We start from the raw sequence: 24,674 nt of genomic DNA, 5'->3' as shown, positions 1-24,674 counted from the left end.
ATCAGCTAGCCATACCCTTACTCAGATTCGAACTGGTGAAAGGGAAGCTTCCCACATTAGGGCAGACCAGGTGCTTCGACAGAAAAACATTATCTCTCTCTCTCTCTCTCTCTCTCTCTCTCTCTCTCTATGATTCCTCTCATTCATCTATCTATCTATCTATCTATCTATCTAACCCTAACCCTAACCCTAACCCTCGCATCCTGGACATAAACTGTTTCAACTCCTACCCTCAAAACGAGGCTATAGAGCACTGCACACCAGAACAACTAGACACCAGAACAGTTTTTTCCCGAAGGCCATCACTCTGCTAAACAAATAATTCCCTCAACACTGTCAGACTATTTACTGAATCTGCACTTCTATTAATCTTCTCATCGTTCCCATCACCCATCTCCTTCCACTTATGACTGTATGACTGTAACTTTGTTGCTGGCAATCCTTATGATTTATATTGATATATTGACCATCAATTGTGTTGTAAATGTTGTACCCTGATGAACGTATCTTTTCTTTTATGTACACTGAGAGCAGATGCACCAAGACAAATTCCTTGTGTGTCCAATCACACTTGGCCAATAAAATTCTATTCTATTCTATTCTATTCTATTCTATTCTATTCTATTCTATTCTATCCTATCCTACCTACCTACCTACCTACCTACCTACCTACCTACCTACCTACCTACCTACCTATCTATCTATCTATCTATCTATCTATCTATCTATCTGTCTATCCATTCATCCATCCATCCATCCACACACACAGGCTCCCTCCTTCCTCCGCAGCGGGCGCGCAAGAGTTAACCTCACCCGCAGGGGGCGTGGCCGCGGCGAGGGGGGCGGAGCCAGCGACGGGAGGGAGGGAAGGCCGGCCCGGCGGCTTGACAGGTGACGCATGCGCGCTGCCGCCTCATTGTGCCCGGCCGGCCCAACCCCGCCGCGCCTCAGTCGGCGAGCGAGCGTTGGCGGGGGAGGCCGCCATCGCCGCCGCCGCTTCCTCGCTACCCTCTCGGGCCGCCCATCCTCTCGCTTTGGCCGCCCGCCCGCCATGGAATAAATAACACCGGGGGTGGGGGTGGGCGGCTCTTGGCAGGCCGGCCGGGGAGGCCCCGCCGCGCCCCGATGGCTCTGGTGACGGTGCAGCGCTCGCCTACCCCCAGCGCCACCTCCAGCCCCTGCGCCTCGGTGAGTTGCTCTCGGCGGGAGGGGAAATCGCGCCCGTTGCTGCCGCCCGCTGCCGCCGCGGTCGGGTGGGCGGCTTCTGCGCAGGCGCGGCGCGCGCGCTCGCCTCGCTCGCTCCCTCCCCCCTCCCTCCCCGCCCCGGCGCCGCTCTCGTGTTTTTCGGTATTTTGTCCTCCTCCCGCCACCGTCCTCCCCCCCACTCCCTTCTTCTGCCTGCCTTGACAGCTGCAGCCCATTCATTCTGTCCTGGCTGCTTCCATTCATTCATTCATTCATTCCTCCCTCCCTTCTTTCTCCTTCCCCCACTTCCAAAATGGAGGCTGAGGCTGGGAGGGGGCGCCTCGGGGTGACCCTTGGCGTTGGATGCCCTTCAGCCCCAGGCTCAGCATCCTCTCTCTCACCAGCTACGCACCCCAGAGGTGTGTTTGTGTATCTTTGTGTGTGTGTGTGTCTTCTTTGTGTGTGTGTGTGCGCGCGTCTAGGGCCTGTAAGGGGTGACCCACACCCCGTTACTCATGTACTTGGTTCCCTCCTTGCTTTGCTGCTGAAAAGGTCCCATTGGGCGGCTTTAAAAAAAAAGAAAAAAAGATTGACGAAATGTGATTTGTGATTGTGCAGGTAGTCCTCGGCTTAACAACCGTTCGCTTAGCGACCGTCTGAAGTTACAACGGCGGTGAAAGTCAAGTGACTTGTGACCCACACAGCTGGGTGCAGCATCTCTCTCTCTCTCTGGTCACGTGATCAAAAATTTGGACGCTGGGCGACGGGTTCATATTTACGACAGTCGTAGCGTCCTGGGGGGGGGAGGGGTGTCACATGATGGCAAACTGGTCACATTTTGCGACCTCCTGACGAGCAAAGTCAATGGGGAAACCAGATTCACTTAACAGCCGGGTTGCTACTGTGATTCGCTTAACAAATGTGGCAAGAAGAGTTGTAACTCACGTAACGAATGCCTCACTTAGCAACATCAGTTCTGGGCTCAATTGCGGTTGTACGTCGAGGGCTACCTGCATCTTAACCATTTACGATCTCTGACCTATCACTTTCGTTGTTGGTATGTGCACTGAGAGCCTATGTACCGGAGACAAATTCCTGGTGTATCCCAATCACACTTGGTCAATAAAGAATATTCCTTTTTTTTTTAACAAAATATAAAAAAAAACCTCAGGGATTTTGGGTTGCACAGAGAGAGAGAGAGAGAGAGAGGTTTTTGTCTTCTGTCTGTTGGGAGGAAGGAAGGAAATCCTAGGCTTAGAAAATTTGGAACTCCGTCGCCTTCGACAAGACCTCATAGAATCATCTATTGTAATGTCCTTCCTGTCAAAGACTACTTCAGCTTTAATTGCAATAATACAAGGGCAACCAATAGATTTAAACTTAATGTCAACCGCTTTAACCTAGATTGCAGAAAATATGACTTCTGTAACAGAATCATCAGTGCTTGGAATACTTTACCTGACTCTGTGGTCTCTTCCCATAATCCTAAAAGCTTTAACCAAAAACTTTCTACTATTGACCTCACCCCATTCCTAAGAGGACCATAAGGGGCGTGCATAAGCGCACAAACGTGCCTACCGTTCCTGTCCTATTGTTTTTCTTTTCTTCTTTTCTTCATATCTATCTATCTATCTATCTATCTATCTATCTATCTATCTATCTATCTATCTATCTATCGATATATGTTTATACCTCCTAATATTTACTCATATATATGTTTATATACTATATAATCTTTTTGTATGATACTTACATATATTGTTGTGACAAAATAAATAAATAAATAAATAAATAAATAAATAAATAAATAAATAAATAAGGAAGGAGCAGGGCTTCTGAGAGACATGCAGAGCGGCAGCTGCACAGGAAATGCCCCGTTTTCCTTTTCCTCGCTGCTTTGGAAAAAGATCCAGCCCAGTTGGACGGCCAGGAGTGAGGAACGGAAGGTGTGTGGGGGGGTGTTAAATTGCTCACTGAGGAGTGGTGCCTGGGTGAACTTTTCTGGGGTTGGTTCCCAAGCAGCAACGGGCCTCACTCCTTGGATGTGGCACCACCAGGAGTGAAGGTTAGACTTAGAAGTGATTATTTTATTTGTATCCTGCCTGTATCATTTTTTTATAAGAGTTGAAGGTGGTGAACATACGTGGCACACATTCGTCTTCCTGTTTTATCCCCACAACAACCCTCTGAAGTCTGTTGGGCTGACTGTGTGCGACTGGCTCAAGTCATCCAGCCAGATTTCATGCCTAAGGCAGGACTAGAACTCATCGTCTCCTGGTGATTGACTCAATCCACCGGCTTTCCTGTCTAAGGCGGGGACTAGAACTCACTGTCTTCTGTTGATCGTGCCACAGGTGGGATTAGAACTCCCGGTCACCTGGTGACTGACCCAAAGTCACCTGACCACTTTTGTGGCTAAAATGGGAGTAGAACTCACCGTCTCCTGGTGATTGACTCAATCAACCGGCTAAATGCCTAAGGCGGGACTAGAATTCACAGTCTCCTGCTGATTGTGCCAAAGATGAGTTTAGAACTCCCAGTCGTCTGGTGATTGGCCCAAAGTCACCCAGCTGGCTTTCACGCCTAAAACAGGATTAGAACTCATTGTCGCCTGGTGTTTGCCTCAAAGTCACCCAACCTGCTTCCATGCCTAAGGCGGGTGTAGAACTCACTGTCGCCTGGTGTTTGGCCCAAAGTCATCCAGCTGGCTTCCATGCCTAAGGCGGGACTAGAACTCACTGTCGCCTGGTGATTGGCTCAAAGTCACCCAGCTGGTTTTCATGTCTAAGACGGTATTAGAACTCACTGTCGCCTGGTGTTTGACCCAAAGTCACTCAACCTGCTTCCATGCCTACGGCGGGACTAGAACTCACCATCTCCTAGTTTCTAGGCTAGTGCCTTAACCACTGGACCAAACTACCTCTCCAGTTGGAAACAGCACCCAAGGAGAACTCCATGGTAAACTCTTGGCATGCTCTACTGTTGCTAAGAAGGCTACCTGGGTGTCACTGGGAACTGCCGTAGGCTTAGAGGGACCCGTTCTCATTTTTCTGAGCCCTTAAAAAAAAACACCACGTGGTTCAACAAAACATCACAACAAACACTATACTTCTTTTTGAGTGGATATAAGGCAGGACAAGGCCATGCAAATGAATGAATAAACCCAACAGGAACAGAAGGCTTAACAAATAAGGGTGGCGGAAGCTGCTAAATATTTATTTAACCACATTTGCACACCACCTCTGTGTGGCCGAGTGTGTTGTCTACTCAAGCAAATAAACTAAAATCGGTAGCAAGACAAAAACAGGAACTTGTGATTTGCTGGTAATCACCGTAAGTGAGGTCCCAGCTAAAATGGAATCTTTTAACATTCTGAATATGCTGCACAACAAGATAAGCCATTAAGCTTTCACGCTTAGATGGTAAAGGAGATGATGTATCTCTTGCTAATTTTATTTTTCCTCCCTAGCGTTAACTGCGAGCTTGCACCTGGAGAACTGTCTCTTGCTGTAGGGTGTATCTGTGTCGCTATTTTGCAGGGCTCTGTAATCTAAAAGCTGCTAGGTTTTCGATTTTTCTTTTTTAAAGGTGGTGCTAGCAAGAATAAGCCCTAGAAAAGGAACAGAGTAGTGTGTTAACCAGGCATTTCTGAAGCATTTCCTCAACAGGATCTTGTTCAGTTGAACAGGGGCTATTTTTCTGCAAAACCTCCTTCAGGTTTCAGCTTTAGTTCGATCGGAATAATAATAATAATAATAATAATAATAATAATAATAATAATGATGATGATGATGATGATGATGATAATGATAATGATAATGATAATAATAATAATAATTTAATTTTTATACTGCCCTTCTCCCGAAGGACTCAGGGCGGTGAACAGGCAGATAAAATAATACCATATATTACAATAAAAACACTCTTTAAAAAACTTAATAATAGAGCTGGGAGGGACCTTGGAGGTCTTCTAGTCCAACCCATTTCAGGCAAGTGGCTGTCCAGTCTCTTCTTAAAAACCTCCACTGTTGGAGCATCCACAACTTCTGGTGGCAAGCTGTTCCACTGGTTAATTGTCCTCACTGTCAGGAAATTTCTCCTTAGTTCTAAGTTGCTTCTCTCCTTGATTAGTTTCCATCTGTTGTTTCTTGTCCTGCCTTCAGGTGCTTTGGAGAAGAGGTTGACCCCCCCCCCACTGGAATGCTACTATCATGTTCCCCCACCCCCCCGTCCTTCTTTTCTCTAGACTGGCCGAACCCAAATCCTTTTTCAACCGTTCTTCATACGTTTTTGTCTCCGTATGTTTTAATCATCTTAGTTGCTCTTCTCTGCACTTTTTCCAAAGTTTTTTTTTTTTGGTCATGTGGTGAGCAAAACCTGTTGCAGTTTTCCAGGTGTGGCTTTGGAAAATAAGTCGACCCCCCAACTCTTCTTTGTGGCAGCCCCTCAGATACCAGAAGAGTGCTGTCGTGTTCCCCCCCCCCCGTCCTTCTTTGCATTGAACAAGACATCCCCAAATCCTGCAACCGTTTTTCGTATGCTTTCGCCTCCATACTTTTTAATCATCTCAGTTGCTCTTCTCTGCGTTCGATCCAGGGTAATTCAGCCTTCGCTACCTGCACCGATTTGTCTTTCGGCGTGTTAGTTTCAGCTGTTTATCTTGGTGAAAAACTTGCATTTGAGGTCGGCCTCTTGGAAGGAAGTTATCCCCCCCCCGCCCATGTCATTCTCTCGCCAGAACACATGGGTTTGTTTTTCTGCAAAACGTGTGTGTTTACGTCCTTCGGTTTTTGGGATTCTGTGTGCGGCTTTTATTTTCAGCGGGGCCAGCCAAGAGAGCATCGGCCCCCCGAGCCAAATCTGTCCCACAGCGAGCATGGAAACATCTGTTATTGTTCGGAGGGAGGCGAAGCAACGGCGGGCTGGACGGACGGATCGGAGTGTTTTCCAGGCCCTGGGTCAGGAAGGACAGGAGGAGGCCCATGGCGTGACCTGCCAGATCCTTGGCCATCTTGTCTAAACGGAAGAGATGACCCAGCCGCCATAGCCGGTTTCATAACCATCGCGAAGCAGTATGCTGGCAAAAAAAAAAAAAGGGAGGGGAGGCTCGGGAGGCGATGAAGCTACCAGTTCGAGATCCCTGCTTACGGTTAAGTTTTATGTGGGTTCTCTGCAACAATTAGGGATGATTAGGACATAGAAGGGATGTAGAAGACGCTGAGCTTGTCAGTCGAAAGGTTGGCAGTTCAGCGGTTCGAATCCCGAGTGCCACGTAACTTGTCCCAGCTTCTGCCAATCTAGCAGTTCAAAAGCACGTAAAAAAAAAAAATGCAAGTAGAAAAAATAGGGACCACATTTGGTGGGAAGGTCACAGCGTTCCGTGCGCCTTTGGCATTGCGTCATGCCGGCCGCATGACCACCGAGATGTCTTCAGACAGCGCTGGCTCTTCGGCTTTGAAACGGAGATGAGCACCGCCCCCTAGAGTAGGGAACAACTAGCACATATGTGCAAGGGGAACCTTTACATTTACCTAAAGATTAGGGTTGTTTTTTTTCCATTCTGCAGTAGAGGTAGTTCTTGACTTACAACAGTTGGTTTAGTGACCGTTCAAAGCTCCACACGGCAACGAAAAATGTGACTTAGGACCGCTTTTCGCACTTGCGGCCTTTGTAGCACGCCCGTGATCGAGCGATCAAAATTCAGACGCTTGGAAACTGGTTCATAGTTATGACGGTCGCAGCATCCCCCAGAGTCATGCAATCCCCTTTTGTGACCTTCTGACAAGTAAAGTCAGTGAGGAAGCAGGATTCACTCAAGAAGTGTGTCGCTAATTTAACACACCTGCAGTGATCTGCTTAAGAACGGTGGCAAGGAAGGTCGTAGAATGGGGCAAAACTCACTTAACAAATGTCTCTCTTAGCAGCATAAATTTTGGGGCTCAGTTGTGGTGGTAGGACAGGTGGACTACCTGTACTTGTGGACAATCATTTAGTAGACAATCATTTCAATGTGAGCCAGCCATGTGCAGCAGCTGCCAAAAAAGCCAACACAGTTCTGGGCTGCATAATCAGAGGGATAGAATCAGGATCACGTCACGTGTTAATGCCACTTTATAATGCCTTGGTAAGGCCACACTTGGAATATTGCATTAAGTTTTGGTCGCCACGATGTAAAAAAGATGTTGAGACTCTAGAAAGAGTGCAGAGAAGAGCAACAAAGATGATTAGGGGACTGGAGGCTAAAACATATGAAGAACGGTTGCAGGAACTGGGTATGTCTTGTTTAATGAGAAGAAGGACTAGGGGAGACATGATAGCTGTGTTCCAATATATTATCTCAGGGGTTGCCACAAAGAAGAGGGAGTCGGGCTGTTCTCCAAAGCACCTGAGGGCAGGACAAGAAGCAATGGGTGGAAACTAATCAAGGAGAGAAGCAACTTAGAACTAAGGAGAAATTTCCTGACAGTTAGAACAATTAATCAGTGGAACAACTTGCCTGCAGAAGTTGTAAATGCTCCAACACTGAAATTTTTTAAGAAACTGTTGGATAAACATTTGTCTGAAGTGGTGTAGGGTTTCCTGCCTAAGCAGGGGGTTGGACTAGAAGACCTCCAAGGTCCCTTCCAACTCTCTTATTCTACATTCTACTTTAAGAGTCTTAGCCGGGCTGAGGTTGGCTGAGCAGCCTTCCCTAATCGGGTGTCCTCAGGTATGTCGCCGCTCATAATTCCCCTGCGGCCAGAGACCACAGCTGGCTAGGAAGCTGCCAAAGCTCCTGGAAGGCAAAGTTAGATAAGGGACGAGGCAATAAGGGTGGGTGGCAGGAGGTGCCCTAAGCTGCAGATCGGAAGTCATTGTAGCTGAGTGGGAACAGGCAGCCTTCTGCGCCTTGCTGGGTCTCCGACAGGTGTTGGGTCTCCTTGGAAGGTTGCAGGTGTCTCGTCTCTGGCAGGGAGCGAATTTTGTTTCAGAGGGAATGGCCAGAAAGCAGGTGCTTCTGCACCTCCCTCTGGCAACAGTCTCTCCGTCTCCTTCCCTTTCTGAGCCTGGAGGAAGGAAGGAGAGAGGGAGAGATAAAGAAGGAACAGCCAAGAAGGAAGGAAGGGAAAAATGAGGGAGGAAGAGTGGGAGGAGTGAAGAAGGAAAATAAAGAGGAAAGAAGCAAGGAAAGAAAGAAAGGGTGGCAGGCAGGGAGAGAGGAAGAAAGAAGGAGAAAGAGAGGGAGGGAGGGGTGGGAAATGGAGGGAGGAAGGGAAGAAAGGAAGGCAGAGGGAGGAAAGAAGGAAGGAAGGAAAGGAGCAGGGAAAGAAAGGAAGGATGTAAGGAAAGGAAGGGAGGAAGGAAGGAAAGGAAGGGAGGAAGAAGGTGGAGGGAAAATGGAGGGAGGGAGGAAGGAAGGAAAGAAAGAAAGAGAAGGCTGAGGGAAGAAAGAAAGGAACAGGAAAGAAAGGAAGGATGGTAAGAAAAGGAAGGAAGGAAGGGTGGGCGGGTGGAAGAAGATGTAGGGAAAAAATGGAGGGTGGAAGGAAGGAGGAAGGAAGAAGGGAAGAAAGGGAAGGCAGAGGAAGGAAGGAAAGAAGAAAGGAACAGCGGAAGGAAGGATGGTAAGAAAAGAGGAAGGAAAGGAAGGAAGGAAGGAGAAAAAACAACCAAAGACCTATATACAAACACCGTGAAAACCTCAGAAAACATATATATATATATATATATATATATATATATATATATATATATATATATATATATATATATATATATATATATATATATCATTTTGTTGTATTGGTCTTTGAGTCTGCCAACCATTAGCCCATTCAGCTGGGCTTCTGGGAGCAAAGCGCTGAGCCCGAAGATGACGAATGAGACTTCTAAACGCCGCCAAGACACTTCCAATTTTACACGGAGAAACCCAACAACCAAAGACCTATATACAAACACCGTGAAAACCTCAGAAAACATATATATATATATATATATATATATATATATATATATATATATATATATATATATATATATATATAGGTCTTTGTTGTTGGGTTTTCTCCGTGTAAAATTGGAAGTGTCTTGGCGGCGTTTGACGAAGTCTCATTCGTCATCTTGCAGAAGCCTGAAGCCTGAAGATGTGAATTTTCGTCACAAATTACGCAAAAGACTCTATAACCGTGAAAACCTCAGAAAACATATATATATATATATATATATATATATATATATATATATATATATATATATATATATATATATATATATATATATATATATATATATTTTTTCAGATTTCTGGAGCATCGTTTTTCCTGCATCGCTCAGCTCTGTGCCATTGCCATAAGCCTTTTATTCAACGATCTTTAATGCAGTGGGTGGGCAGCTCTGGTCCCCTTTACGACTTGCGGACTTCAACTCCCAGAATTCCTGAGCCAGCCATACTGGCTGGCTCAGGAATTCTGGGAGTTGAAGTCCGCAAGTCGTAAAGGGGACCAGAGCTGCCCACCTTTCCATTGATGGCACTTGGAAATCTTCTCCAGGAGGCATGATTTGAAGATCGAAGGCCACTTAATGCCCACTTCAGCTGCTCCCTTGTCAACATGGGGGGGCGGGGGGGGAGGGGATGGTGGCTCAGTTTTAGGTCCTACCTGTATTATCCCTGGCCGGGGGAGTGTTGCATGCGAATCATCCCATTTTGTCTACCTCGTTTGACCCCAGGAAGGCGAAGGCCTTTCATACCTGGCTTTTTGGAGGATAAAATAAAATTGGGGGGAGCGCTGGAAAGCTTTGAAGCATTTGACTTTTGGTTGCAAAGAAAAAAACCTGGGATCCCACCCTCCCTCCCTTCTTTCTCTCCTCCCTTTCTCTCCCCTTCCCTCCTGCAGTAAATTCAAGATTTCCCTCCCTCCATCCCTCCTTCCTTTCTCAGGAAACTCAACACCTACCTTCCTTCCTTCCCTCCCTTCTTAGCTCCTACAGTAAACTCAAGACCTTCCTTCCTTCCTTCCTCCCTTCTTTCTCTCCTCCCTCCTTTCCTCTCCCCTTCCTTCCTACAATAAACTCAAGACTTTCTTTTTTCCTCCCCCCCCGTCCCTCCTCCTTCCATTCCTTCCTCCTTTTCTCCTTCCTTAACTCCTACAATAAAACCCTAACCCTTCCTTCCTTCTTCCCTCCATTCCTTCCTTCCTTTCTCAGAAAACTCAAGATGGACCAACCTTCCTTCCTTCCTTCCTTCCTCCCTCACTCCTTTCCTTCCTTCCTTTCACAGGATACTCAAGCCCTTCCTTCCTTCCTTCCCTCCCTTCCTCCCTTTCTTCCTCCTTTCCTCCCTTCCTTCTTTCTCTCCTCCCTCCCTCCCTCCCTTCCTTCCTCCTTCCCTCCCTACTTAGCTCCTACAATAAACTCAAAACCAACCTTCCTTCCTTCCTTCCTTCCTTCCTTCCTTCCTTCCTTCCTTCCTTCCTTCCTTCTTTCTCTCCTCCCTCCCTTCCTCTCCCCTTCCTTCCTACAATACCATGGGTTGAAAAACCTTGAAAGACCTTCTTTCTTCCTTCCTCCCTGTCCCTCCTCCCTCCATTCCTTCCTCCTTTCCTCCATCCTTAACTCCTACAGTAAAACCCTAACCCTTCCTTCCTTCTTCCCTCCTTCCTTCCTTTCTCAGGAAACTCAAGACCTTCCCTTCCTCCCTTTCTTCCTTCCTTCCTTCTTTCTCTCCTCCCTCCCTCCCTCCCTCCTTCCCTCCTACAATAAACTCAAGACCTACCTACCTACCTACCTTCCTTCCTTCCTTCCTTCCTTCCTTCCTTCCTTCCTTCCTTTCTTCCTTCCTTTCTCAGGAAACTCAAGACCTTCCCTTCCTCCCTGTCTTCCTTCCCTCCTACAATAAACTCAAGACCTTCCTTCCTTCCTTCCTTCCTTCCTTCCTTCCTTCCTTCCTTCCTTCCTTCCTTCCTTCCTTCCTTCCTTCCTTCCTTCTTCCCTCCTACAATAAACTCAAGACCTTCCTTCCTTCCTTCCTTCCTTCCTTTCTCAGGAAACTCAAGATGGACCAACCTTCCTTCCTTCTTCCTTCCTTCCTTCCTTCCTTCCTTCCTTCCTTCCTTCCTTCCTTCCTTCCTTCCTTCCTTCCTTCCTTTCTCAGGAAACTCAAGACCTTCCCTTCCTCCCTGTCTTCCTTCCCTCCTACAATAAACTCAAGACCTTCCTTCCTTCCTTCCTTCCTTCCTTCCTTCCTTCCTTCCCTCCCTCCTCCTTCTTCCTCCTACAATAAACTCAAGACCTTCCTTCCTTCCTTCCTTCCTTCCTTCCTTCCTTCCTTCCTTCCTTCCTTCCTTCCTTCCTTCTTCCCTCCTACAATAAACTCAAGACCTTCCTTCCTTCCTTCCTTCCTTTCTCAGGAAACTCAAGATGGACCAACCTTCCTTCCTTCTTCCTTCCTTCCTTCCTTCCTTCCTTCCTTCCTTCCTTCCTTCCTTCCTTCCTTCCTTCCTTTCTCAGGAAACTCAAGACCTTCCTTCCTTCCTTCCTTCCTTCCTTCCTTCCTTCCTTCCTTCCTTCCTTCCTTCCTTCCTTCCCTCCCTCCCTCCTTAGCTCCTACAGTAAACTCAAGACCGTCCATCCTCCCTCTCCTCCTTTCTTTCTTCCATCTCTTGCTTCTTTCCTCCCTCCCTGTTTCCTTACTTTTCCTTCCCCTTAAGAACCCTATTTTACCTGCTGGAGGGAAAGCTGGATATAAATCTGACAATCCAGCAAAGTCAACCTGCATAAACGTTGGAATGTTTTGCATTGCTCAGGGTGCAAGGCTGCCGCAGCCTTTGTTGTGGGGCTTCTATCATCCGTGCAACCTGAGCTGGCAGGTGCTCCTCCGTCCCCCCCACCCCTCCATCCCCCGCAGGCCTCCCAGGGAGGGGTTCTCCAGCCATCTGCTTGGGGTGGGTGTTGCAGCCGAGCCATGAAAGGGGTTTTCAAGCCTCCTGGCTTATTTTGGTTTCTGACTCGCCGTCTGGGAAGCAGGATACAACTTGACTTGACTTGAAGTATGCAGTGGCAGCCCGAAAAAGCCAATGCAATCCTAGGCTGCATTAAGAGAGGGATACAACCAAGAGCAAGGGAGGCACTAATACCACTCTACAAAGCCTTAGTAAGGCCACATCTAGAGTCCTGCATCCAGTTTTGGTCACCACACTATAAAAAAGATGCTGAGACTCTAGAAAGAGTGCAGAGAAGAGCAACCAGGATGATTATGGGACTGGAGGCTTAAACATAGAATGAATTGTTGCAGGAACTGGGCCTGGCTAGTCTAGGGAAGAGATCTCCTGCGATCTCCACTACCGGTTCAATACCACCTCTGCATATAGCAGGGGTCTCCAACCGTGGCAACTTTAAACCTGGCGGACTTCAACACCCAGAATTCCTCAGCCAGCTTTGCTTGAAGACTTGTGGCCTTCAACTCCCAGAATTCCTCGGCCAGTTTTGCTTGAAGTCTTGTGGCCTTCAACTCCCAGAATTCCCCGGCCAGCTTTGCTTGAAGACTTGCGGCCTTCAACTCCCAGAATTCCTCAGCCAGATTTGCTTGAAGACTTGCGGCCTTCAACTCCCAGAATTCCCCGGCCAGCTTTGCTTGAAGACTTGCGGCCTTCAACTCCCAGAATTCCTCGGCCAGCTTTGCTTGAAGACTTGTGGCCTTCAACTCCCAGAATTCCCCGGCCAGCTTTGCTTGAAGACTTGTGGCCTTCAACTCCCAGAATTCCCCGGCCAGCTTTGCTTGAAGACTTGCGGCCTTCAACTCCCAGAATTCCTCAGCCAGATTTGCTTGAAGACTTGCGGCCTTCAACTCCCAGAATTCCCCAGCCAGCTTTGCTTGAAGACTTGCGGCCTTCAACTCCCAGAATTCCTCAGCCAGATTTGCTTGAAGACTTGTGGCCTTCAACTCCCAGAATTCCCCGGCCAGCTTTGCTTGAAGACTTGTTGACTTCAACTCCCAGAATTCCTCAGCCAGCTTTGCTTGAAGACTTGCGGCCTTCAACTCCCAGAATTCCCCAGCCAGCTTTGCTTGAAGACTTGCGGCCTTCAACTCCCAGAATTCCTCAGCCAGATTTGCTTGAAGACTTGTTGACTTCAACTCCCAGAATTCCTCAGCCAGCTTTGCTTGAAGACTTGCGGCCTTCAACTCCCAGAATTCCTCAGCCAGATTTGCTTGAAGACTTGTGGCCTTCAACTCCCAGAATTCCCTGGCCAGCTTTGCTTGAAGACTTGTTGACTTCAACTCCCAGAATTCCTCAGCCAGATTTGCTTGAAGACTTGTTGACTTCAACTCCCAGAATTCCTCAGCCAGCTTTGCTTGAAGACTTGCGGCCTTCAACTCCCAGAATTCCTCAGCCAGATTTGCTTGAAGACTTGTTGACTTCAACTCCCAGAATTCCTCGGCCAGATTTGCTTGAAGACTTGCGGCCTTCAACTCCCAGAATTCCTCAGCCAGATTTGCTTGAAGACTTTTTGACTTCAACTCCTAGAATTCTGGGAGTTGAAATCCACAAATCTTAAAGTTGCCAAGTTTGGACACCCCTTATTTACCTCGTCCTAGGTCAAAATTAGACTATGGTGGCTTTGTTTGTGGAATGAATGATATGGGACATAATAATTGTGGGTTGTTTTTTTTAAAATCTTACCTCGGTGTGTTGCATGAATGCAGTCCATTCCTCTTGTTGCTCCTTCGAATTGTCCATTCATTTGCACTAGAAATGGAAATAAACGAGGTTTCTGGGTTTGATAAACTGGGTTTGATCTGTTTTCGTTCCTGCTTTTCAAGCAAGTCACCCACCTTGAACAAAAGAATATGGGAGCTGTCAGGTCCTTTTCTGACACGCCATTTCTTCAAAGGCAGCAGCTTTGATGAGCTGCCAATCAATTAATCAAAAACAATAAAGTTTGGACTAGTGGTTAAAGCTCCAGGCTAGAAAGCAGCAGATGGTGAATTTTAGTCCTGCCTTAAACACAAAAACCGGCTGGGTGACTTTGGGCCAATCACCAGGAGACTGTGAATTCTAGTCCTGCCTTAGGCATGAAAAGTGGCTGGGTGACTTTGGGCCATTCACCAGGAGACCGTGAATTTTAGTCCTTCCTTAGGCCCTAAAGCCGACTGGGTGACTTTGGGCCAATCACCAGGAGACGGTGAGTTCTAGTCCTCCCTTAACCATGAAAACTGGCTGGGTGACTTTTGGCCAATCACCTGGAAACCGTGAGTTCTAGTCCCAATTTAGGCATGAAAGCTGGCTGGTGGACTTCGGGCCAGTCCCTCTCGCTTGTAAAAGGTATTTTATATGTTTGCCACATATAAAAAGAAAGTGGCTAGAGACTAATTGCCTGCAGAAGTTGTGAATGCTCCAACACTGGAAATTTTTAAGAAAATATTGTATAACCATCTGATTGAGATGGTGTAGGGTTTCCTGCCTGGGCAGGGGGTTGGACTAGAAGGCCTCCAAGGTCCCTTCCAACTCTGTTGTTATATTATATATTATATTATATTAATGTAGGATTGAAATAACATTTTGAGCATTTCGGAGCCAGGGTTCCAGGCGGCTTGCCAAAATCAGGAGCCGGGAGGGGAAGGGGAACTTTTTTCAACTACCGATAATCATTTTGATTTAAAATAAATAACTCCGAAGCTGCCGCAGCACCGGTTTCGTTAGAGGCATCGAGTAGCCAGGCTGAGTTGATTAAATCTTGTTAAGAAAAAGAGCTGCTGCTTTTGAATAAAACTTCCTAGTTGGGAAAGGACTCGCGATTTCTTGACCACCTTGGACAAATATCTTCTGGACACTTCAGCCGCCTGAAATATTTTCCCGTGTACCTGTTTGTTCCTTCGTTCGAGAAAGGTGCGTTTCTAATTCTTACGAGCAATTACAGGCGGTCCTTGACTTACGACAGTTCATTTAGGGATCGCCCAAAGTTACAACGGCACTGGAAAACACGTCTCATGACTGTTTTTCACATTTATGACAGGATTGATCACGGGATGACCATCCGACGCGTGGCAACTGACTCACATTTATGACGGTCACAGCGTCCCGGGGTCACGTGATCCCCTTTTGTGACCTTCCGACAAGCAAAGTCAGTGGGGAGGAAGCCAGATTCACTTAACAACCGTGTGACTAGCTTAACAACTGCAGAGATTCACTTAACGGTGGAAAGAAAGGGCGTCCAATGGGTTAAACCTCACTGAACAATTGCCTCGCTTAGCAACAGAAGTGTTGGGCTCAATTATGGTCATAAATCGAGGACTACCTGTATAAAGTGAATTGCAGGTTTCATCATAAGTATTAGGATATTTAGGTTTTGGGCTCTTTTGCGGTCATAAGTCGAGGACTACCTGTAAACACACACACGCACATCTCAGCAACATAAATTTGGGGCTCTATTGTGTTCGTTAATCGAGCACTTTGCAATCTTCTGACAAGCAAAGTCAGTAGGGAAACCAGATTCACTTAACAACCGTGTCACTAACTTAACCCCCGAGGCGATACACTTAACAGCAGTGGCAAAAAAGGTGGTAAAACTCACTGAACAAATGTCTCACTTAGCAACAGCCATTTTGGGTTCAGATATAGTCGTACGTCGAGGACTACGTGTGTGTATGATTGGTTTTTATGTAGCTTTCTAACTGGTACAAGCCAGGTTCCCCCACCCCACCCCCCCAATCCACATTTGGACTAATGCTGGCTTTGAACCAGTTCACTTGGAAAGCACCAATTAATTCCTCACTGCTTTTAGCATTTCCTGCTGTGGCCAGAGGATGATGGAGTCCAATAGAGGAGGCTATTATTGGCTGAGGACTGAACTATTTGGCTCTCTCTGAGCCGGGTGGTTTTCTTCCAGACGTCTCATGACCCAACTAGGTAACATCATCAGGGATAGAAGGGAGGAGAACTGTATTGTAGCTTGATAGCTTTCTTGCAGACATTTCATCGATTGCAGGAGGAGGAGGAGGAGGAGGAGGAGGAGGAGGAGGAGGAGGAGGAGGAGGAGGAGACAATTATTGGGGGATCATTGGCGTTTGAGCTGGTTGGTTTTCTTGCAGGCATTTTATTACCTCATCAGGGTTAGAAGGGAGGGGAGTTTGTGAAGGGGTTGAGAGAAGGAGGGGAGGAGAAGACAAGGGTGGGAGAAGGAGGACCGTGGGGTCCTTGGTGCTCTCTGAGCTGGGTTGTTTTCCTGCAGATGTTTCGTTTACCCAACTAGGTAACATCATCAGTGCTAGAATGGAGGGTTTTACAGGGAGGAGGGAGGAGGAGGAGGAAGAGGGGAGGAGGAGGAAGAGGAGGAGGAAGAGGAGGAGGAGGAAGATGGGAAGAGGAAGAGGAGGGAGGAAGAGGAGGAGGAAGAAGAGGAGGAAGAGGAGGAGGAGGAAGAAGAAGAGGAAGAGGAAGAGGAGGAAGAAGAGGAGGAAGAGGGGGAGAAGGAGGAGGGGAGGAAGAGGAGGAGGAAGATGGGAAGGAGGAGGAAGAGGAGGAGGAAGAAGAAGAGGGGGAGGAGGAAGAGGAGGGGAGGAAGAGAAGAAGGAAGAAGAGGAAGAGGAGGAGGAAGATGGGAAGGAGGAGGAAGAGGAGGAGGAAGAGGAGAAGGGGAGGAAGAGGAGGAGGAGGAGGAGAAAGAAGAGGAGGACTTGGGGTCCTTGGTGCTCTCTGAGCAGGGTTGCTTCCTTGCAGACCTCTCATTACCCAACTAGGTAACATCATCAATGCCAAAGGATTACGGAGTCATTGGATAAAAAACATTTCCCCTGCAGGAAAAGTTGAGTATAATTTGTGTACAAATTTGCAGAGGCTCACCCTTCACTCCCCCCCCCCTCTCAGACTGTCTGGACATAGGCAGGAAAGGCACTTTTAAGTTTCCTCCCCCTCCACACGCCCCTTTAGAGACCCCCTTGTTTTGACGCGGGGGGGGGGAATCTGCATTTCTCCTCTAAGCTAAGGGACGTGGCCCCCAGAATGCCTGGAGTTTGGCTCCCCAATTCCCCAGCTGGCCACAGGGGCATTGGCAAGGAGGATGTTGGGAGTTGGAATCCCGCACATCTGGAGGGTGCAGAGTGGATTCTGGCCGACTTCTGCAGCCCGGCTGGATCCTTTCCGCTTTCGAAGGCCAGCCAAGGGACATTTCCCCACCCCCTCGACTCTTAATTGCTCATCATTTAAAATATGCGGTTTCCATATTTTAATTGCCAATTGCCTCTTGGAGTACTTACCGCGAATGGAAAGACATATAAATCAATAAATCTGCTTCATTTGCATACCTTCCTTGTGTGCCAGAGCTGGGGGAGTCCTTTAGAGAGGCATTTTCCTGGTAGATTTAGCCATGATTTGTGGCTAATCGGTGATTGATGGCTTACCATTAAAGCTGGAGTTCTGTAGGAGACGATGAGCGGACGGCTTTAATGGGGCTTAGACAGATTTGTCAAAGAAAAAACCATCAAAGGCTAATTTAGTTAAGCAATACCATCAGGAGCAAAGACAATTGACCCCTGAAGAGGGGAGGGCTTCCACTCCCAGAATTCCCCAGCCAGCCTGCTTTAAGAGGGGAGGGCTTCCACTCCCAGAATCCCCCAGCCAGCATGCTTTAAGATGGATGGACTTCCACTCCCAGAATCCCCCAGCCAGCCTGCTTTAAGAGGGGAGGGCTTCCACTCCCAGAATTCCCCAGCCAGCCTGCTTTAAGAGGGGAGGGCTTCCACTCCCAGAATCCCCCAGCCAGCATGCTTTAAGAGAGGAGGACTTCCACTCCCAGAATCCCCCAGCTAGCCATGCTTTAAGAGGGGAGGACTCCAACTCCCAAAATCCCCCAGCCAGCCATGCTTTAAGAGGGGAGGACTCCAACTCCCAGAATCCCCCAGCCAGCCTGCTTTAAGAGAGGAGGACTTCCACTCCCAGAATCCCCCAGCTAGCCATGCTTTAAGAGGGGAGGACTCCAACTCCCAAAATCCCCCAGCCAGCCATGCTTTAAGAGGAGGACTTCCACCCCAGAATCCCCAGCCAGCCTGCTTTAAGAGGGAGGACTCACCCCAGAATCCCCCAGCCAGCCTGCTTTAAGAGGAGGACTTCCACTCCCAGAATCCCCAGCCAGCCTGCTTTAAGAGGGAGGACTTCCACCCCAGAATTCCCCAGCCAGCATGCTTTAAGAGGAGGACTTCCACCCCAGAATCCCCAGCCAGCCTGCTTTAAGAGGAGGACTTCACTCCCAGAATCCCCCAGCCAGCCTGCTTTAAGAGGAGGACTTCCACCCCAGAATCCCCAGCCAGCCTGCTTTAAGAGGGAGGACTTCCACCCCAGAATCCCCAGCCAGCCTGCTTTAAGAGGAGGACTTCCACTCCAGAATCCCCAGCCAGCCTGCTTTAAGAGGGAGGACTTCCACTCCCAGAATCCCCAGCCAGCCTGCTTTAAGAGGGAGGACTTCCACCCCAGAATCCCCCAGCCAGCCTGCTTTAAGAGGGAGGACTTCACCCCAGAATCCCCCAGCCAGCCTGCTTTAAGAGGGGAGGACTTCAACTCCCAGAATTCCCCAGCCAGCGTGCTTTAAGAGCGGAGGACTTCAGCTCTCAGAATCCCCCAGCCAGCCTGCTTTAAGAGGGGAGGACTTCCACTCCCAGAATCCCCCAGCCAGCCATGCTTTAAGAGGGGAGGACTTCCACTCCCAGAATCCCCCAGCCAGTATGCTTTAAGAGGGGAGGACTTCAACTCCCAGAATTCCCCAGCCAGCGTGCTTTAAGAGGGGAGGACTTCCACTCCCAGAATCCCCCAGCCAGCCTGCTTTAAGAGGGGAGGACTTCCACTCCCAGAATCCCCCAGCCAGCCTGCTTTAAGAGCGGAGGACTTCCACTCCCAGAATTCCCCAGCCAGCTTGCTTTAAGAGCGGAGGACTTCCACTCCCAGAATTCCCCAGTTGGCATGTCTGGCTGGGGTGTTCTGGGAGTTTTTATTTATTTATTTATTTATTATTTTTTATAGCTTCTCCCAAGGACCAGGGTTCACAGCCAGATAAAGTAAACAATAATATTACAATATAAATACTATTAAAATACAATTAAAAGACTTATTCAATTGACCTAGATTAAAAATTTAGAATAAATGATAAAAACCCATTAAAACCAACAAATTTAAAAACTAATCCAGTCCAGCAGATGAATAAATGTGTTTTAAGTCACAGGAAGGTCCTCCAAGTTGAAAGTCCTGGGGAGTTCGCTCCAGAGGCAGACAGAGGTCTTCCCGGTGTGCCAGAGACACTGTCTCGCCAGCACCTGAGAGACCTCTGTGAGAGCGCACGGGTTGGTGAGAGGCATTCGGTAGCAGCAGGCAGTCCCGTAAGTAGCCCGGCCCTATGCCATGGAGCGCTTTGAAGATGAAGTCCATCCATCTTAAAACAATTAATATTGGAAAACATATATATATATATATATATATATATAGAGTCTGGTTGTTCGGGTTTTCTCTGAAAATATATATATATATATATATATATATATATATATATATATATATATATATATATATATATATATATATATATATATATATATATATTCTATATATATATTCTATCATATTTAAGAGGTGGTTTTCCCCGTAAATTGAGGCAGTCTTGTCAGCTGGCTTCTGGAGCATGTGATCGCTGTTCCCTTTAACAGTGGGGTTTGAGTGTGCGATTGATGGGACCTGTTTCACTGTCCAGTCAGACAAATGTTCAAAGGGTCCTGCACAAGATTGGAGTTGAAATGACTGCATCACCCAGATTGTCTGCTTTATGCGGTGAGATCCAGTGTCTGTGTAATTCATTTTAGGGGTGTCAGTCCCCAACACCCAGCCTGACAAACGAGAACACAGGAATGACACCAGACCCACACTCAGGTCCACACAGGATGTCACCACCGCATCCACCCAGAAAGCAGACCCAAACCCACACTGATCATGAAGCAGACCAGGACCAGAAGCCAGACCACAGCTGCAACATTAGCCATTTCAATCCAATCCATTCATGCAGCAGACCCACTATGAAGATGTAGCACCACCACAAAGCCAAACAACAGCTATGCCTCACCAGCTCAAATCCCCTGCAGCACAGACCAGACTGAGCACAACCAAGCCCCCGCCCAACACAGGACACACACCAATCAGAGCACAGAAACATCCAATCAGAGCACAGCCAAGCTCCCACCCAATCAGCAAACCCCACTAGCAGTTAAAAGGAAACAGTGCATAACATCTCAGAAGCAGTTGAACCTGAAGATGAAATGAGACTGTCAAAGTCAAAGATTCATTGCACCCAAAGACCTATATACACCCCACTGAGACCATTATATGGAGTTGAAACCAGCCTGACCAAAATCAACCCCGATGACGCTAACAAAATCAGACTCGAAATCACCAACATCCTCTGCAGCAGCAAGCCACCCAAAAGCAACTTACCCAAAGAGGAACAGACAGCACTACTTAACCTGAAAAAAGATACCAGCATAATAATCCTACCAGCAGACAAGGGCAACGCCACGGTGGTTATGAACACATCTGACTACCAAACCAAATTAACCAACCTACTCCAAGACCCTGCATACAAGCCCCCAAAAACAGACCCCACCACCTACCTAGAAAAAACCACTAGATCCAAAATAAAAGCCTCCCCCATCAGCGAAGAAATCCAACAAAGAATCATTCCCAGAGAGAAATCATCCAGATGCCCTAAGCTCTACGGCCTCCCCAAGATACACAAAGAAGGAACCCCACTCAGACCCATAGTCAGCTCCATAGGCTCACCTCTACAAAACCTAGCCAAATTTCGCCAAACAACTACAGCCCTATGCAGAATCCATCACCCTCACACGTAAAAACTCATTCCAGTTCATAGAGATCATAAAGAAACAAAACTTACAGCCCAGCGACCTACTCGTGAGCTTTGATGTCATATCCTCTTCACCCAAGTGCCAATCAAAGAAGCCTTGACAGCTATCCAAAACAAATATAACCCCCAAGCACATCCTAGATCTGACCAACCACTGCCTATCCAACACATACTTCATCTATAACGGACAAAAATACAAACAGATAGAAGGCGCACCCATGGGATCACCCTCTCACCTGTCATTGCCAACCTCTACATGGAACACTTTGAAACCCAAGCACTAGAAAAATCTGATCACAAACCCAAACTCTGGCTCAGATAAGATACACCTTCATAATCTGGCCACACGGAAAGAAAAACTTGAAAACTTCCTCACACACCTCAATAGCCTACACCCCAAAATACAGTTCACCATGGAAACAGAAGTTAACAACTTCCTTCCTAGATGTCTTAGTCTACAAGAAACCCAATGGCTCCCTAGGACACACCATCTACCAGAAGAAAACACACACAAACCGCTATCTGCATGCACTCACACCACCACCCAGCACAGATCAACTCCGTAGCCAAGACACTCATCTCTAGAACAAAATGCTTAGCTGATGAACAACACCTAAAAACCGAACTACACACTCTCACAAACGTACTAACATCCAATGGATTCCAGAGAAATAAGATTACCAAACTAATCCAAAAGAACCCCCCACTAAAACCCAAGACAGAGAGCAAGAAAATGGCACAGCCCTCCTCCCATATATAAAAGGCACCACAGACAGAATCAGCAAGATCCTCCACAAACATAACATCAAGACAGCATTCTGCACAAACCAAAAAATATCCACCATCCTAAGAAACCCCAAAGACAAAATTGAGTTAGAAAATCAAGGAGTATATGAAATCATGCACCGCCTGCCCCACCACATACATTGGACAAACCAACAGAAGAATAAGTGCATTGAAGAACACAAGAACTCATTCAAAAAGAGGAACCAACTTTCCCTGGTCCAACACTTTAAAGTCACAGGACACGATATTGACTTTAAAAGACCAGAACTATCGCCAAAACTGAACACTTTAACAACAGAATAATCAGAGAAGCCATCGAGATAGAAAAACGCCCACACAGCATGAACAAACGAGATGATACCTCCCGCCTACCAGCCATTTGGAAACCTGCCCTTATTGACAAACGTGTCCCTAACACGAGGAATGACACCAGACCCACACTCACGAGGTCCACACAGGATGTCACCACGCACATCCACCCAGAAAGCACACCCAAACCCACACTGATCATGAAGCACGACCAGGACCAGAAGCCAGACCGCAGCTGCAACATTAGCCATTTCAAACCCTCCAATCCATACATGCAGCAGACCACCATAGAAGATGTATGACCACAAAGCCAAACAACAGCTATGCAGCTCACCAGCTCAAATCCCCTGCAGCACAGACCAGACTGAGCACAACTGCCCCACCAACACAGGACACACCCCATCCAATCAGAGCACAGAAAACCCCCATCCAATCAGAGCACAGCCAAGCTCCCACCCAATCAGTTCAAACCCCACTAGCAGTTAAAGGAAGAAACAGCTGCATCACATTGCTCCCAGAAGCAGAAGGAAGCCTGAAGATGACGAGAGACTTTAAACGTCGCCAAGACACTTCCAATTTTACACGGGAGAAAACCCAATAACCAAAGACCTATATACCGTGAAAACCTCAGAAAACAAATATATATATATATATATATATATATATATATATATATATATATATATATATATATATATATATATATATATATATATATATATATATATATATATATATATATATATATATATATATGACAGGGGCCCCATTGCCCAACCCCTCCTCTTCTCTTAAATGTTTTTCTCGCAGGCATCTTGAGAGCGAAGCAGCAAAACACAATATTTATTTAAAAACGGGCACCTCTGGAGATAAATATCTGGACTATTTTTTTTTGGCTGTGCAAATAACCTGATCCTTATTTATTTTATATATATATATATTTGTTTAAAATTGGAAGTGTCTTGGCGATGTTTCGAGGAAGTCTCATTTGTCATCTTCAGGCTGGTGTTATCAGCTTTGTGCTAAGCCCGAAGCTGATAACACCAGCCTGAAGATGACGAATGAGACTTCGTCAAAACGTTGCCAAGACACTTCCAATTTTACGCGGGAGAAAACCCGAATAACCAAAGACCTACATATATATTTATAAACCTGCCTGTTGCATAAACAGGGATCAGAAAAAATAGGCTTATATTAAAAAAAAGCTCGTCGCATCAAAGGCATTGGCTGTGGGGTTGAGGAGGTCAAATCGTGACATTTGCAGGCAAAGGTTTTTCCTTTAAAAAAAAAAAAAAGGAGGCTTTAGATTAGAAGATGAATCCGTGGCAAATTTTTTATTTTTTATTTTTTTTTGCAGGAGCTGCCAGTCGCAAAGGCTTGGTGGAGCCTCTCTGTCCACAAGCAGCCTACCTTTGCAAGGGAGGCTATTAGAATCAGCAACAACTTGGAATGGCAGGAATTTTTTAAAAAATAAAATAAAATAGAACTTTTGTGACTGTGGCCTGTGCCAGAGGGGAATTGAAAACTGTTATATCTGGCGAGGATGTAATTCCCGCCCCCTTTTTTAAAAAATTTTGTGACACCATCAACAAGGTTTTTCTTCCAAAAACAATTTGGTTGCCTCGGTTGGCTTGTAAGGGGAAACCGAGGCCACGGATGTGAGTTGTGGTGATTGTTGTCCTCAGTTGCCCCCGCATATGTATATTTATTGCTGTTGTCATTGGCTGTTTGACTGACTTTTAATTCTGGGTTAGACGCCCAAGATTGATTTCGCAAGAGGGGACGTTGCGGGAGTTGATGGAAATACACGAGGTTCCTTAATCTGGCATGAGGGATCTGGGACTCCGGAGGCGTTTGCTGAATTGGAGGCTTTGCATCAGGCACGACTTGGGAGTGACAGTCATAGAGCCACGGGGCTGGAAGGGACCTTGGAGGTCTTCTAGTCGAACCCCCTGCCCAAGGCAGGGATCCTCATACTCTCCCAGAGAAGAGCCAACTTGAAAATAAGGAGGAATTGCCTGATAGAACTAGGAAGCAGTGGAACAGCTGGCCTTCGGCAGCGGGTTGGAGGAGTTGACCTCCATGGTCCTGTCCAGCCCTCTGTGGAAGAAAGAGAGGAAAAGAGGGAGGGAGGGAGTAAAGAAGGAAGGAAGGAAGGAAAGGGGAGGGAGGGAGGGAGTAAAGAAGGAAAGAGAGGGAGGAATGAAGAAGAAAAGGGGAGCGAGGGAGAAAGGAAAAGGGAGGGAGGGAGTAAAGAAGGAAGGAAGGGAGGAAGGAAGGAAGGAAGGAAAGGGGAGGGAGGAAGGAAGGAAGGAAGAAAAAAGGAAGGAAGGGCAATAGGTCAGAGGGAGAAGGAAGGAAGGAAGGAAGGAAAGGGGAGGGAGGAAGGAAGGAAGGAAAGGGAGGAGGAAGGAAGAAAGAAGGAAGGAGGAATAAAGAAAAGGGAGGAGGAGGGAGGAGGAAAGGGGAGGGAGGAAGGAAGAGAGGAAGGGAGGAAAAGAAGGAAAGGGGAGGGAGGAAGGAAG

General features: G+C 47.1%; 1 protein-coding gene across 1 annotated transcript in view; it reads left to right on the top strand.

The window, feature by feature from the left end:
- Positions 1-771: 771 nt before the first annotated feature.
- SSH2 (slingshot protein phosphatase 2) overlaps positions 772-24,674 on the top strand; it is a 182,665-nt gene continuing 158,762 nt past the window's right edge. Inside the window, exon 1 of the mRNA XM_058163969.1 lies at positions 772-1,188. Within this exon, the coding sequence (XP_058019952.1) occupies positions 1,126-1,188 (63 nt within the window). The 5' untranslated portion in view covers positions 772-1,125. The remainder of the gene's footprint in view (positions 1,189-24,674) is intronic.

Source organism: Ahaetulla prasina, chromosome 1 (assembly GCF_028640845.1).
Source record: "Ahaetulla prasina isolate Xishuangbanna chromosome 1, ASM2864084v1, whole genome shotgun sequence".
In the NCBI taxonomy this organism is placed as follows: Eukaryota; Metazoa; Chordata; class Lepidosauria; order Squamata; family Colubridae; genus Ahaetulla; species Ahaetulla prasina.
This window is presented reverse-complemented; position numbering and strand designations above follow the sequence as displayed.